This window comes from Pelecanus crispus, chromosome 9 (genome assembly GCF_030463565.1).
Source record: "Pelecanus crispus isolate bPelCri1 chromosome 9, bPelCri1.pri, whole genome shotgun sequence".
NCBI classification, from domain to species: Eukaryota; Metazoa; Chordata; class Aves; order Pelecaniformes; family Pelecanidae; genus Pelecanus; species Pelecanus crispus.
In genome coordinates this window covers 32834528-32848696 of record NC_134651.1, presented here as the reverse complement: position 1 = coordinate 32848696, position 14169 = coordinate 32834528, and the positions used below count along the sequence as shown (strand labels likewise).

General features: G+C 49.2%; 2 protein-coding genes across 2 annotated transcripts; one reads left to right on the top strand and one right to left on the bottom strand.

The window, feature by feature from the left end:
* Nucleotides 1-4672: 4672 nt before the first annotated feature.
* On the bottom strand, nucleotides 4673-5027 carry CDC26 (cell division cycle 26). Its single transcript, XM_075716219.1, has 2 exons — nucleotides 4947-5027; nucleotides 4673-4858 (listed from the first exon to the last, which is right to left on the bottom strand). Exons 1-2 carry the CDS (start codon nucleotides 5025-5027, stop codon nucleotides 4673-4675), a joined length of 267 nt encoding a protein of 88 aa, XP_075572334.1.
* A 303-nt stretch (nucleotides 5028-5330) lies between these two features.
* On the top strand, nucleotides 5331-13112 carry PRPF4 (pre-mRNA splicing tri-snRNP complex factor PRPF4). Its single transcript, XM_075716218.1, has 14 exons — nucleotides 5331-5402; nucleotides 6221-6398; nucleotides 6628-6814; nucleotides 7035-7122; nucleotides 7918-7997; nucleotides 8259-8352; nucleotides 9280-9374; nucleotides 9661-9719; nucleotides 10357-10480; nucleotides 11673-11762; nucleotides 12060-12182; nucleotides 12338-12445; nucleotides 12531-12649; nucleotides 12829-13112. Exons 1-14 carry the CDS (start codon nucleotides 5331-5333, stop codon nucleotides 13020-13022), a joined length of 1611 nt encoding a protein of 536 aa, XP_075572333.1. The 3' UTR covers nucleotides 13023-13112.
* The last annotated feature ends 1057 nt before the right edge of the window (nucleotides 13113-14169 follow it).

The window sequence follows — 14169 nt, the reverse complement described above, 5'->3', positions numbered from 1 at the left end:
GTGACACTGACCTAGCAGTGGTCACTTGGGGAGCAGGAACCTGGGCAGAAGCCTCCCAAGCGTCTAGCAAGTGCCCAGCAAGCACCCCAGCTACCTTCCAGCAGCCTGTAAGAATGATGGTTTGAGCACTGGGGGCAGTACCTGAGTTAGAAATTGGAGCCCAGGCTGGGCTTTGGGGAGAGGTGCAGAAGGGAAGGTCTGAAGGGGAGGAGTAAGGAAAGAAGATGGAGGGCTGTGTCCTCTCTGCTTCTCAGCTCGCTGATAACAGCGAGGCACAACTGAGAAACGGATGTTTCTGGTCCATGTCTCCCTGCCAGCTTTGGCCATGCTTTCTTTTGGTTCAGTGTTGACAATCCAGAGAAGCCACCTACCTCCCTGTGTCCCGGCCTCCCTCTGGTCCACCAGATGCCACTGGCTGCCGTGATCTTGGCCCAGGTTGCTGTTTGCTTTGCCAGAGTCTGAGCAAAACCTGGCCTCCCTGCTGATGACTTCTACTGACTGCTTTTGGTACAGTCCCAGCTTTTCTGCTGGTTGTATTTAAAGTTGTCCTGATCATGACACTAAACTCGCGTTAAGTAGTGCTTGGAGGGAGGTGAGGTCTCTAACGATTACAAGATGAGTAAATTAAATTTGTATGTCAACAGATGTGTAGCATGCTTGGAATGTGATGTCCTATGTCTTTCTTTGTACCCTGATGTTTGGTCTCCACACGCTGTGCCTCTGGATTATCATCTTGGAAGAAGTGCACGAAATACCTGGGCTGTGTTCATCAGCTGGCTTTTGTTGTTTTTCTTTGAGTGCCTTTTCAGTTTGTCTGGAGCCAGCCCCACCAAATCCAGCAGGATTTCTAGTTTTGTTTACAGTAGACTGTCGTTTTTACTCTTAATCTTTGTGGAGGTAACTTGTCTAACGTTACTGTGAATATCAAGAATCTCCTGTATATCATTAACCAATAAAACAGATTGCATTTTACTGTGGTGGATGTGTGTTTTGGAAACAATCCTCAATGCAGAGACTGCAGCTGAAGCGGAGCCTGGTGGCTCTTACTGCAGCATTTGGAAAGCGACTCCAAGAGTAAGTGCCTGCTTTTATTAGCAAGAGGCCCCACAGCTGGGCAGCTCCAGCCTGGCCTTCCCCAGCCCCGTTCCTGTAGCACAACTCTTCTGTGCCTGCTGTTGACAGTGCGAGTGAGCAGCAGGGGCTGAGTGTCCATCTTCAGGTGGTTGGGGATGGGAGTGAGGAGCAGCGTCCTCTGGGCCCACCCCAGCCACCAGCAATAAAGCCCTGAAGCTGCTGGAACAGGAACATGGGAAGTCACTGATGCATGAGTTGCCATTTGTTTCAGTCCAGTTACACTTGCGGAGCGGGGGGAAAGCTGAGGTGGAAAGAGGAATCGGTGCCTCCCAGATCTGCTTTCCCCTACACAGGGCAGAGTCAAAGGACAAGAGTTTTGGGGAGCTGTAATAACGAGCCCCCTCGGTGCATGGAAGGTGTCTGTGTACCGCAAGGAATACTGGGCTCCCTCGCAGAGTTTTACTCTAGTCATACAAAAGAAATGAGGGACTGAGTTGGTTTTTCTTCCCCTGTGCAACCAAAGGATATCTGGAACCTGCTAAGACATTTCCTTGTCAGACATGAGGCATGCTGGGAATGCCTGAAGAGCAGAGCAATCCCTAGTAATTTTATGTGGTCGTAGACTGGAGAAGCAGCTCTGCTCTAGGCCAGACTGTGCCTCTTTCCAGTTCAAGAAGTTTTAAGTTCTGTACATTTCCCCAGCCTGACCTGAAATTTGATGCACCTACAACGCATGAAACATGAATTTAACAAGTCCGGTTTGGAGCATTGCTTGAGACACTGAAAAAAATATGACTGGTCAGTGTGCTGGAGGATGGTAGAAAACAGCCCCAGCCAGGAGCAGAGCGAGCCTCCAGCCCCATCTCTGAATTCCCTGTGGGCATCCTGGTGCAGGCCCCAGGGCTGCTGGTACCCTGCTCTTCCTCTCTCCCCAGGCTGGAGGGAGCAGAGTTTCTTAAACACCAACAAGCTGCTTCAGTTTTTATAACTTGTTTCCTTCAGGTCACCTGCCTGCATGCTAGACTCTTCCTTTTTGGGACTCTGCATTATCTCACCTTTAATTACGTCCCCAGCGAGCTGATGGTGATACGAATTGCTGTTGTAAATCCAGGTATGTGCTGGTTAGTCTGTCAGAAATCAATCCACCTTTCTGCTTTTTACATGACGGCACCTATAAGGAAACAGTTGGTGACCTTTGAGCCAAGCAACAAACATCACTGGCAGCTACCTGAAACTCCATCACAGGGTGACAAACCAGTGCAGCTGGGGTGATGCACTCCCCAAGGCTGAATGGAAGTGAAACGGGTTAAGTGCAAAGGAAAAACTGCTTGATCACTGCCGGATGGGATCCACCCGATCCACCCTGAGGGAGCTGGCAGAGGAGCTCGCCAAGCCACTCTCCATCATCTCTCAGCAGTCCTGGTTAACAGGGGAGGTCCCTGATGACTGGAGGCTTGCCAATGTGACGCCCATCTACAAGAAGGGCCAGAAGGAGGACCCAGGGAACTACAGGCCTGTCAGCCTGACCTCAGTGCCAGGAAAGATTATGGAGCAGTTCATATAGAGTGAACTCAACAGGCAAGTGCAGATCAACCAGGGGATCAGGCCCAGCCAGCATGGGTTCATGAAAGGCAGGTCCTGCTTGACCAACCTGATCTCCTTCTATGACCTGGTGACCCGCCGGGAGGATGAAGAAAAGGCTGTGGACGTCTCATCTACCTGGACTTCAGCAAAGCCTTTGACACCGTCTCCCATAGCATTCTGCTTAGGAAGCTGGCAGCTCATGGCTTGGATGGGTGTACTCGTTGCTGGGTAAAAAACTGGTTGGGTGGCCGAGCCCAGAGAGCTGTGGTGAATGGAGATAAGTCCAGTTGGCAGCCGGTCACGAGCGGTGTTCCCCAGGGCTCCGTTTTGGGGCCGGTCTTGTTTAATATCTTTATCAATGATCTGGATGAGGGGATTGAGTGCACCCTCAGTAAGTTTGCAGATGACTCAAACACCAAGCTGGGTGGGAGTGTCGACCTGCTGGAGGGTAGGATGGCCCTGCCGAGGGAGGGACCTGGACAGGCTGGACCGATGGGCCGAGGCCAGCTGTATGAGGTTCAACAAGGCCAAGTGCCAGGTCCTGCACTTGGGTCACAACAACCCCATGCAGCGCTACAGGCTTGGGGAAGAGGGGCTGGAAAGCTGCCTGGCAGAAAAGGTCCTGGGGGTGTTGGTTGACAGCCAGCTGAACATGAGCCAGCAGTGTGCCCAGGTGGCCAAGGCGGCCAACAGCATCCTGGCTTGTATCAGGAATAGTGTGGCTAGCAGGAGCAGGGAGGTGATTGTTCCCCTGTACTCGGCGCTGGTGAGGCCACACCTGGAATACTGTGTCCAGTTTTGGGCTCCTCGATACAAGAAAGACATTGAGGTGCTGGAGCGTGTTCAGAGAAGGGCAATGAAGCTGGTGAAGGGTCTGGAGCACAGGCCTTATGAGGAGCGGCTGAGGGAGCTGGGGTTGTTTAGTCTGGAGGAGGCTGAGGGGAGACCTTATCACTCTCTACAACTCCCTGAAAGGAGGTTGTAGTGAGGTGGGTGTTGGTCTCTTCTCCCAAGTAGTTAGTGATAGGACAAGAGGAAATGGGCTCAAGCTGCACCAGGGGAGGGATCTTAGAGGTCCTTTCCAATCTTAACGATTCCTAGTTTTTACTTCCATTAAAAATAATCCAGCCCCCAAGCCAGGAAGCATGAAATTGCTACTCTACCCTTAATTGGTTTAGTGGTGGACTTGGTAATGTTAGGTTGATGGTTGGACTGGATGATCTTAAAGGTCTTTTCCAACCTAAATGATTCTATGATCAGAAAATACAGGATACTGTTCCATGTCCTTGTGCCCAGTATGTTCTACTGCATCCAGGTTTGCAGCTGTTCCCTGTTGAAGGCCCAGTCCACATCCCAGCTGCAACACTGAGAAGCAGCTGTACAGCCATCTCTGTGAAATACGTTGGGACTAGCTGATTTTAACAGACATAAGGGGCTTCTTTCTTGACCTTTGTAAATGGCAGAGCAGTGTCTAGAAGCAGCATTGCCTGTTGCACCCAGTTGTGACTCCTGCTGCCTTTATTCCCACAGGCTTGTAAACACTAACCGGATGCTCTCCAGCATCTTCTCCTTAGCGGGGTCACGAACTTCAGGACTAAAGCTTTAAATGAACACATTCCACTGGCTCCATTTTTAAGATTACTAAATCAAAAGATCCTGCTGCAGAGGCAGTGCTTTACCTCCTTGCTGTATTGGGGCACACACAGGTGAAGGAAACACCAGTTGTCTTGGTGTTTCCATCCCTGCCTGCATGGTCTCCACAGGCATTTAAAGCAGCTCATGTGATTTCTTTTTTTTTTAAAAAAGACATATTTATTTAAAACAAAACACTTGGCCAAGGGGCATTCACAGGCGTGTTAACCAGACAAACTTAAAAAAAAAAAAAAAAAACCAAACCCAAAAGCAAAAGGAGGGAGGGAAGGAGGGAGAGGCCCGTCCCGCCGGCCTCGGGCCCCTCCCGGCTGGCGCGGGGGCTGGCGGCTCCCCCAGCGCCGCGTCCCGGTCAGCGCCGCCGCTAGAACTCGAAGGTGCCGAAGTGGCCGGCGCGGCCGCCGGCCTTGGGCTGCGGCTTGTAGCCGATGCGGTCGTTGATGATCTGCTCCCGGCTCTTGTGGTCGGCGCCCAGCGCGATGGCCGCCGCCGCCGCCGCCTCCTCGCCGGCCGCCGCCACCTCCGCGTCCTCCCGCTGCTTCTTGCGGCTCTGAGGGGGCAAAGGGGCCGCGTCAGGCCGCTCCCGGGCGGCGGGAGACAGACCCACCGGGGGCGGCCACGGCCGGCCCCGCTCGCACCTCCAGGTCCTTCCGGATGCTCTCGAACTCCTCGATATCGTCCAGCTTCAGCTCCAGCCGCGTCGGCTTCCGCCGCAGCATCGCGACCCGCCGCCGCTCTGCCTCAGCCGCCGCCGGCGAGGGCCGAGAGCGCCCAGGCCGCGCCTCCCGGCCTGCCCCGCGCGGCCTGCCGCCGACGGCCACCGCGCCTCCCGGCCTGCCCCGCGCGGCCTGCCACCAATGGCCACTGCGCCTCCCGACCTGCACCGCGCGCCCCGCCCCGCCCGGCCGCCGCGGCTCCCGGCGTGCCCCGCGCGCCCCGGAAGTGCTTGTGAGGCGCCGGGGCCCCTGCGCCTTGCGTCTGGTCTGGTCTGGTTTCGTCTCCCCTCCCGGTGTGCGGCTGCCATGGCCTCCGTGCGGGCTCCGGCGGCGCGAGGCGGCGCCCGGCTCCCTGTGCGGGCCCCCGCGCCTGTGGAGGTGGGTGGCTGGGGGGGCTCCGGCGGCGGCGGCTCCGGCTCCGGGCCCGGCTCCGGCTCCGGGCCCGGCTCCGGCTCCGGCTCCGTGCCCGTTACCCGCACGGGAGCGGTACAGACCCGCGGGCCCGGAGGAGTGGGGAGAGGCCGCAGGCTGACCCGGGGGCTTGCGTTTGTTTTTGGGCATGTGGGGTTTGCCGTGGCGGAGAGGCCCCGGTGTGGGGAGGCACCCCTGTGCCGTCAGTGACACTGGAGCTCTTCAAAGGGCCGCGGCTGGAGCGCTTACGTGTTTTCATGCGTTTTTACAGAATCTTTTAATTTTTCGTGGAAAGCTTGTTGCAAGGTTCCTCTTTGGGAGGAAGGAGCTGTTCACCTTTCATCTCCCTCTTCTTTCCAGTGAGGGCACCGGGAGCTGGCGGTCGGCATCACTCCTGCCTTTTCTGGGGCTTGTTCTGCAAGATTAGGAAAGGCTTCATCTGCTAAAGTTGTTTTTTTTAAAAAATACAACCCCCCAAAACCAGAGCCTTAAAAACAAGGTCCAAGCAGATAATAAAGAATCAAGAGATTCTTTATTATTTCTTTATTATTATTTCTTTATTATTTACTATCAAATTATTTGATGTGGCATTTTATGTTCGACTTTTCCGCTTGGGGCATGGCCTTATTGTCCAAGATTAACACCCCACGTACAATTTCAGGGTCTATTCATGATGTATGTACTAGCTTTCTGTAGCAGAGCAGCACTTTCTTGCACAAATGAGCTGTTTGTTGTTGTCTCTTTTTTAGCCAAAACACACTTAAAATTCTGCCTTTACCTTTCAGGCCACAAAGAGCAAGCCTGCAGAAGAGAGCGATGCTCCTCCACCCAAGAGAGCCCCCATCTTTTATGGCAGTTTGGAAGAGAAGGAAAGGGAGCGTCTGGCAAAAGGAGAAACAGGGTTGCTGGGAAAAGAAGGGATGAAAGCTGCGATCGAGGCTGGCAACATCAACATAAGCAGTGGTGAGAATGTTTAACCACCTTTTTTTTCCCTCTTGCTCTGGAATGTGACACTTTCAAAAGTCTGTGATCTGCTTTTGAGTATAATTTAAAATAAAAAAAAATTAAAACTTAAAATCAAAAACATGAGACCGTTGCCTGCACCGTTGGCTTTTTGTTTGGATCTTCTTGTTTGAGAGGGATCTCTCATCCAACTGTTGTTTTCAATCTGATGGTTTTATTTTTTGTTCAGGGGAGGTCTTTGATCTCGAAGACCACATGAGCGAGCGGCAGGCGGAAGTGCTGGCTGAGTTTGAGCGCAGGAAGAGAGCCCGGCAGATCAATGTGTCCACTGACGACTCTGAAGTGAAAGCCTGTTTGCGAGCACTTGGGGAGCCCATCACGCTCTTTGGAGAAGGTCCTGCAGAAAGGAGGGAGAGGTGCTGTGTCTGCCCAAATGTTGTTGCAAACGGGGAGCTCTCTGTTTATCAAATTCCTGATGTTTTCCTTGTAGTTGGGGTGCGATGAGTGACGGCAGTCAGTAATTCTTCATTACAATGCAGCAAGAATGCTGGGGAAGAAAGAATGACAGACAGTGGTTATTTGTCAGGTTAGCTGAGAATTCAGTGAGTGAATATGACTTAATGTGTTTCTTTCCAGATTAAGAAATATCCTTTCAGTGGTTGGCACAGATGCATTAAAAAAGACCAGGAAAGACGACGACAGGTCTAAAAAATCCAAAGAAGAGGTAATAGTCTCTCTTGTTCTCTCAGTGCTGAGGGAGATAAGTATGATACCCTTTGAGATGCCTTATTTTGATGGTCTCTCCTATGTTTGGGTCTTTTGGTTTTGGTCAGTCTGTGTATTCTCATGTCATCCCTTCGTGCCCCTTCTGTGTTGCCCATTGTAGCACAACTGTAGCAGTGTGTTATCTAAATCAGGAGCGTTAAGTCTGGCTTGTATTGCAGGCCAAATTCAATGCTGCATACAGCATATAAAACAGGAGATCAGGCATTTGGACTGTGACTTAATATAGCGAGTCCTTTATTGTTCTCTGTCTTCATACTGGGGAAGAAAAAAATACATTCCTGCTACTGCATCTGTTTCTGCCTTTGATTCTTTCTGCTTCTCCTTTCTTTTTTCTGAGTCCATTTTTTCCTTATTATTTTTGGGGGTTGCTGTAAGAAGTAAGCACAGTTTCTGCAGCTCTGGGCTTTCTTTTTACTGGGTGATGTGTAGGGAAGGAGGGAGCTGTACGTCATTAAGTAAAAACGAGTTAGTGTTCAATTGGAATATTCTTGAGTGAAATGGCAGCACTTCAGGATCTGATCTGTAGGGCAGAGAGTTTGACTTGTCTCTCTTAGTCCCTTTTTCTAGGGCTTGCAGTTATGCAAAATGCCCTCAGAAAGAGGCCTTGACACGGCAAGATCTAAGAGCGGATGCTGTGGTGGCACTTACATACTAAGAGGAGGTCATCTAGGTAACTGAATGGAAGAGCAGTATCACATTAGCTTTTTCTTCAGTTTTGTTCTTTTTCTTACAGTATCAGCAAACCTGGTACCATGAAGGACCACGCAGTTTGAAGACAGCGAGGCTCTGGCTTGCTAACTACTCACTCCCCAGGTAAGGAAAAATGGCACAAATGAAGGAGGGAGATGCAATCTTTTGTAAAATTTAGCTGCTAAGCCCACTGCAGGTAGTGCAGAAAATCGTGGCATCAAAGGAATGGGGACTGGTAGATGAGTCCATTGAGTTTAGAGCTTGAGTTTTCAGTGACTGGCTGTAGCATTAGTCCAGTTTGGGGGAAGAAGAGGGAAAGGCCTGTGTCCAGCAGCAGGGCAGGGAAAACATAGGGACTTGTTACTCCACCTTTCCTCTTCACAGGGCAGTGAAGCGGCTAGAAGAAGCCCGGCTGCTCAAAGAGATTCCAGAGGCAACCAGGACATCGCAGAGACAGGAGCTACACAAATCCCTGCGAGTAGGTTTGGCAGCTGCTCATCTGCTGTGTTTAAAACTTTTTGCTGATCTCCAACAAGATCAAAAAGAGATCAGCTGCCCAGAGGTGCTGTCCAGATGCATGTAGTTTTCTGTGCTGTGCCTGTCACCTGTTGGAAAGCTCTGCTTTTTCTCTCTTTCCCTAAGATATGCATAAAACATGTTCTAACTCTTTCTTCAGTGATTCAGAGAGATGTACTTTAGTTGTCCCCTTGGATGGCAGAGGGATGAAGAGACATCCCTGCATTGCCTTGCCACTTGCCTGCGATGCTAAAGGAATTTATTCCTGGCTTTGTCACAGGTGTAGCTGGCTAGGAAGGGACTGCTCACTTTCCTTTTCCTGTACAGTGGTCACTAGTGCATAAAACCAAGGGAAATAATAACCAACACAGTAACGCAACGCATGTTTTAGATGACTCTGAGATGCCCTTTTCAAGCGTCAGATTCCCAGCTTAGCCGAACAGAATGGCTCAAGCACACAGTGTGCTACTGCTAATCCTGTTTACACCCAGAGGCTTTAGCTGCCAGAGGATTTGCTTCTCCCCTAAGCGCACCACACTGCCTGCCCTAGTCTGTCTGGTTGCATTCATTGGATGAGTTGTAGGAAGATGCCAAAACTACAGGAAGTTCTTTGTCAAAACCATAGTTGCAAAGCAGGCCTGAGGGGTTATTGGTGGCAAGTACCATGGGTGGCACATTGTGCTAGTGTACATCAGTCAGGCTGGCTCGGTGGCCCTCCTGCTTGGAGCTGGAGTGGCTCGGAGGTAGCTTCTCCCTTTGAAAGTGACTTTCCAAAGGCCTCTGCCTTCTCCTGTGTATGTTGGCCTCCTTCACCTCAGCCTTTGGTGAGGGCTTTCCCTAGGTCATTTGTACTTTACTCATTTATTGTTTTCTTTGTATTTGGTTACAGTCCTTGAATAACTTCTGCAGTCAGATTGGAGATGATCGCCCACTGTCCTACTGCCACTTCAGCCCCAATTCCAAACTCCTCGCTACGGCCTGTTGGTAAGTTTTCTTTTACAGCACTTGTCATAGGGGCTGGGAGAGCACAGCAGGAGTGATGGAGAGGGATGTTATTGGAGGCCTGTGAATTGTGAGAACTCTCTCTTCACCCCGTTTTAGAGCTTAGCAGAGATTTGAATCTGAGTCTGTTAGTCCTTATGGTTGGTTTCCCAAAGTGTGTTGGTATTTTAGCTATTGCAGAACCCCCCAGGGTGGTTTTGCAGCTCTGTGTTTGATCTCTTCTTTGATGTTCCTGTCTACATTGACGTCTATTTCTTGTGTTCAACAGGAGTGGATTGTGTAAGCTCTGGTCTGTGCCTGACTGCAACCTTGTTCACACCTTACGAGGTAGAGAACGACTTTTCACTGAGACTCTTTTCTTAGTCCTTTTGTGCCTCTCTGGGTTGAGTTTCAATATCTGAATTACTTTGTGACTCAAAATGTAGTGTTCTTTGGGCAGATTTTATTCTAATGAGAGCTTCACACGGAGCATGGGCATGTGTCTCATAATCAAGAGGAAGTCCTGGCCTTTCTCTTAGAGCCAAGACCTGAGTTTGTCGTTTCTGTTTCTGAATGATGTTCTTCTTTTGTTTCAAAACCTGGTTTGAGATATTTTGAGCCAAATATCACCATTTTTAGCCGGGCCACTTAACAGCAGTGAGGTTCTTTGAACAGTGGTCACAACTTCGACTAAATACAAATGTGAGGACAAATCTCTTGATTCATATGTTGAATTTTCACTGCATTTTGAGGGTTACAAACCTTGGCGTTTGATACTCTTAAGCGAGTGCTACTGGAGTTCAGTTTAGCTGTTTGCAAGACAGATGTGTCTGGTGGTTACAACGCAACTTCACCCAAGATGGGAGGACACAGTGAAAGTGTTCACTGGTACCTGACTAATTAGTAACAAAGAAGTGCTGTTTTTCTGAAGAACTGGCCAAGATCACGTGGCAGATTATAAATTTTGATCTTTCTTTCTCTTAAGGACATAACACCAACGTAGGAGCAATAGTCTTCCATCCCAAAGCCACTGTCTCCCTAGACAAGAAGGACGTTAACCTGGCCTCATGTGCGGCTGACGGGTCTGTCAAACTCTGGAGCCTTGAAAGGTCAGAATGATACCAGGCATGCCCAGCTGCAGCATTGTTGTTTTGGGGTTTATTTTGTGTTATTAAACATTGGACATTTACCATCCTCCTGCAAATAAAACCTTTTCTTGTAGTTATACCAGTGCAATTCCTGGCCTCAGTATGTGCCACCTTCTTCAGCAGGAAAAGAGATCACCCTGATTAGGGGAATCAAGGTGAGGGGAAATCATCTGAAAAGAATCAAGTCAAAATTGCTGCTGGGCCTTGGTAAACTGCTTTGGGTGATGGATGGAATATTTGGAGATTTTTTCGTTCTAACCTTTTCTTTAGGAGAAAATTTCCCCTCTTGGATATTAAGAAATGAACTTTTGAGTTATTGGGAAGCACCAGAGAGGGACTAACCAGATACATGACCATGCACCATAGCTTCATCCACTAATAAAAACAAGTGGCTCTATCATTGTGCAGTGTGGTTTTGGAAGATGCACAGCACCTATCTGAAGCCTGTGAAGAGCGGAACAGTGTAGATACCGAGCCCTAGCATCTGCTGTGTTTGAAAAGCGGAGCCCTGCAGTGCACCTGAGGCTGCGGCAGGCAGCTCCGAGATCCTCAGTTGTTTATCCTTAGCTGAAAGCCACTGTTTCTAATTGCAGATGCATACCTGTGCAAAGGGACAGGTTGTTTATTAGTCTCATGTGACCACATCTCTTCAGTTTGTCTGTTGGAAAGAAACTCTGAATGCTGTTCAGGTCTTCTAGTGAAGGCTACTGACCTGCTGCCTGTAATTCTGGGAGAATAAATATTCACTCTATCCTGCCTGCCCTGTGATTCCTCAGAACAGCTGGATTTGCTGTAGTTGGGGATGTGTTCTGTGTAGTCACAGTAAAACTCCCTGCTGTTCAGCAAGTCCATGATTTGTTTCTGCTGTTACTACTTTCAAAGTGCTATTAACAAGGGCCTTGTTAATTTTCAGGAAATAATTATCCCAGGAGCACTTTATAACCAACGTGAATGTGGATGAAGGGGTTTCACTTAGAGCTTTAGCTGTGTGAACAAAAGACAGAATTCAGAGTCATTAGTTAAAACTCTGATTTTCCTGTCTGGCTTGCATTTAATTAGCAGCTGTCTTGCTGCGATCATAATGTTTGCAGAGGCCTGGCTAGAGCCAGCCACCTCTGGCCAGTGTCTGATGATTTCTGTTTCTGTTTTTCAGTGATGAACCAGTGGCAGATATTGAAGGACACAGCATGAGAGTAGCACGTGTGATGTGGCACCCATCTGGGAGATTCCTGGGTACTACCTGGTATGGAGATTTGGTTATTTGCTTTAAGACATTAGCATTAGCTGTCTAGCTGGTAGCCCGGTGGGTACCACTGCTTGTCTGCAGAGGAGCCCAGTGTGGGCAAGGGTTGGCTGATCTTGACAACAGCTGGGCTGTTGCAATGTAAATGATGGCAAGTCACTGGGATTCCTTTCTCTGCCCCTCATGTGAGATGCTGTTGGTCTCCAGCTGGAAATAAAATGCCCACAGAGTTAGTGAAATTACCCTGTTATTCTCCTTGGAGATACATTTAGTTGGACAAATACTTTGTTTTTACAGCTACGATCACTCGTGGCGCTTGTGGGACTTGGAAGCTCAGGAAGAGATTCTCCATCAAGAGGGGCATAGCAAAGGGGTCTATGACATTGCCTTTCACACGGATGGGTCTCTCGCTGGGACTGGGTGAGTTTGCTTTGCATCAGAACTGGACTTGAAATATTATCAAGGTTTCATTGCTGTTGGATGCCAAGTGCCCCAGTGATTTCTGCTGGTAAGGCTGAGTGTACTCTGGCAGTTGCTGGAGTGTCTGATGGGTAACGCTCGGGTTCTCTTCCTAGTGGACTGGATGCTTTTGGCCGGGTGTGGGACTTGCGCACAGGACGCTGTATCATGTTTCTAGAAGGCCACCTGAAGGAGATCTATGGAGTTAACTTCTCCCCAAATGGGTAAGAAAGGAGCTTGCATGGTTTATGTGGGAACTCTGAGTACAAAACCCTACCTCCCAACAACGTGTTCTTCACCCTTTGGCAGCTACCACGTTGCAACTGGCAGTGGTGACAATACTTGCAAGGTATGGGACCTCCGCCAGAGGAAGTGCATCTACACTATTCCTGCCCATCAGAACCTGGTGACCGGGGTGAAATTTGAACGTAAGTGTCTCCTGTCTGATGTTCCTTATCGCTGCCTCTCCTGAGCTGAAGTGGCAGGGGACGGTGCAACTTGAAAACACATCTTAAGGTCAAGAAGGCCTGTAGTGGTTAGCAGAGAACATTTGTCATGTTTTTATTTGCAAATCTCACTTCTCCCTTTTTCTCATCCTCTACTGCAGCCAATCACGGTAACTTCCTGCTCACAGGCGCTTACGACAACACCGCAAAGATCTGGACTCACCCTGGCTGGTCCCCTTTGAAAACGCTGGCTGGTCATGAGGGAAAGGTGATGGGACTGGATATCTCCCTCGATGGCCAGCTGATAGCAACCTGCTCCTACGACAGAACCTTCAAGTTGTGGACAGCGGAGTAGCTCAGAGGTGCTGCTGATGAACTGGAATGGAGATGTTAAAGGCTTTGAACTAAGACTTGCTTTTTTATATTAAAGAAAAAACAGGAATCAGCTATTGTGACGTGTTACGGCAGCTGTCATCACTGGCTGGTCTTGGGTTGAGGTGGTTTTGAAGCACCTGTGTTTGCCAGGGCTTGGTTGGAGTCACATCTCAGGTGATGTTTTTCCACTTTTTAGGACTTTGTTTTTATACTGCAGATACTGCTTTCTGCTGTAATTTGGAGCTGATCCATTTGCTTCCACCTTCCCTTCCAAGTTAGGCTCACAGGTTTTCTCCAGTCTGTTTTAAACATTTGTAGGTAGCCACACAACACCTCAAGTATGGTGCGTTGTACAGCCTCTGTTAATACCCTTCTTACCTTTCATTTTCCAGGAGCCTTTGGTAGGAGTCTGGCTTCAAACTTGATTTGCATTTAAAGAAAGAAAAACTAGCTGTCAGAGTTACAGGAGCATGGTACCCTGCTTTCCCTGCCTCTGCGAAGGTAGTCTCTGAATGCGGAGGTCTGCATCCCCTTTGTGTGCACTCACAGTAGATGCTAAAGGTGAGGGAATTTTTTCTTTTCCATGTACCATCTCATGTCCTAGCTCCTTGAGTGGTCTCATGAACTGGGTGTTTCAAATCCATGTAGGCATCTCCTGCTTAAGTTTTTGCTGTGTCTCACCTGAGATGATACAAAGAAGGCTGTTTCAGTGTAGGGATTGTCTTGTTCTAACTTACACTGTGGGGACCTTTCTTACTTGTTTATTCTTTAAATTGAGTTTTTGCAAATGTTGTGTTCTGGAAAATCAAAACGTGTTTTGAATGGGCACCCTAGCCTCTGGGCCTGACTGGAATTACAGGTACTTCACAACACACAGCTTGATTTCTGTCTGCTATTGTAAAAAACCTTCAGGAGAAAAGAGAAGACTGATTCATCGCCCTATTAGGTGGAGAGCAGCTGTCCGTGTTCCTTGGGAGTGAACACAGTTCTCTCAACATTTGCAGTGCAGCTGGGGATCATGTTTTAAGAAAAAAAAAAAACCAAACCCACTCATGAGTTACATTTTTTCTAGCAGAGTGTTGTGGGCTTTCTCCTCCCTTCCAGGTAGTATGTTGGTATCTACCACA

Bases quoted from the DNA above. Each gene is read 5' to 3' on its own strand.
- CDC26 (XM_075716219.1), bottom strand. From the start codon at position 5,027: ATGCTGCGGCGGAAGCCGACGCGGCTGGAGCTGAAGCTGGACGATATC. The intron at 4,859-4,946 runs GTGCGAGCGGGG...TTGCCCCCTCAG, and splicing joins GCATCCGGAAGGACCTGGAG to AGCCGCAAGAAGCAGCGGGA.
- PRPF4 (XM_075716218.1), top strand. From the start codon at position 5,331: ATGGCCTCCGTGCGGGCTCCGGCGGCGCGAGGCGGCGCCCGGCTCCCT. The intron at 9,375-9,660 runs GTAAGTTTTCTT...TGTGTTCAACAG, and splicing joins CTCCTCGCTACGGCCTGTTG to GAGTGGATTGTGTAAGCTCT. The intron at 12,446-12,530 runs GTAAGAAAGGAG...ACCCTTTGGCAG, and splicing joins GTTAACTTCTCCCCAAATGG to CTACCACGTTGCAACTGGCA.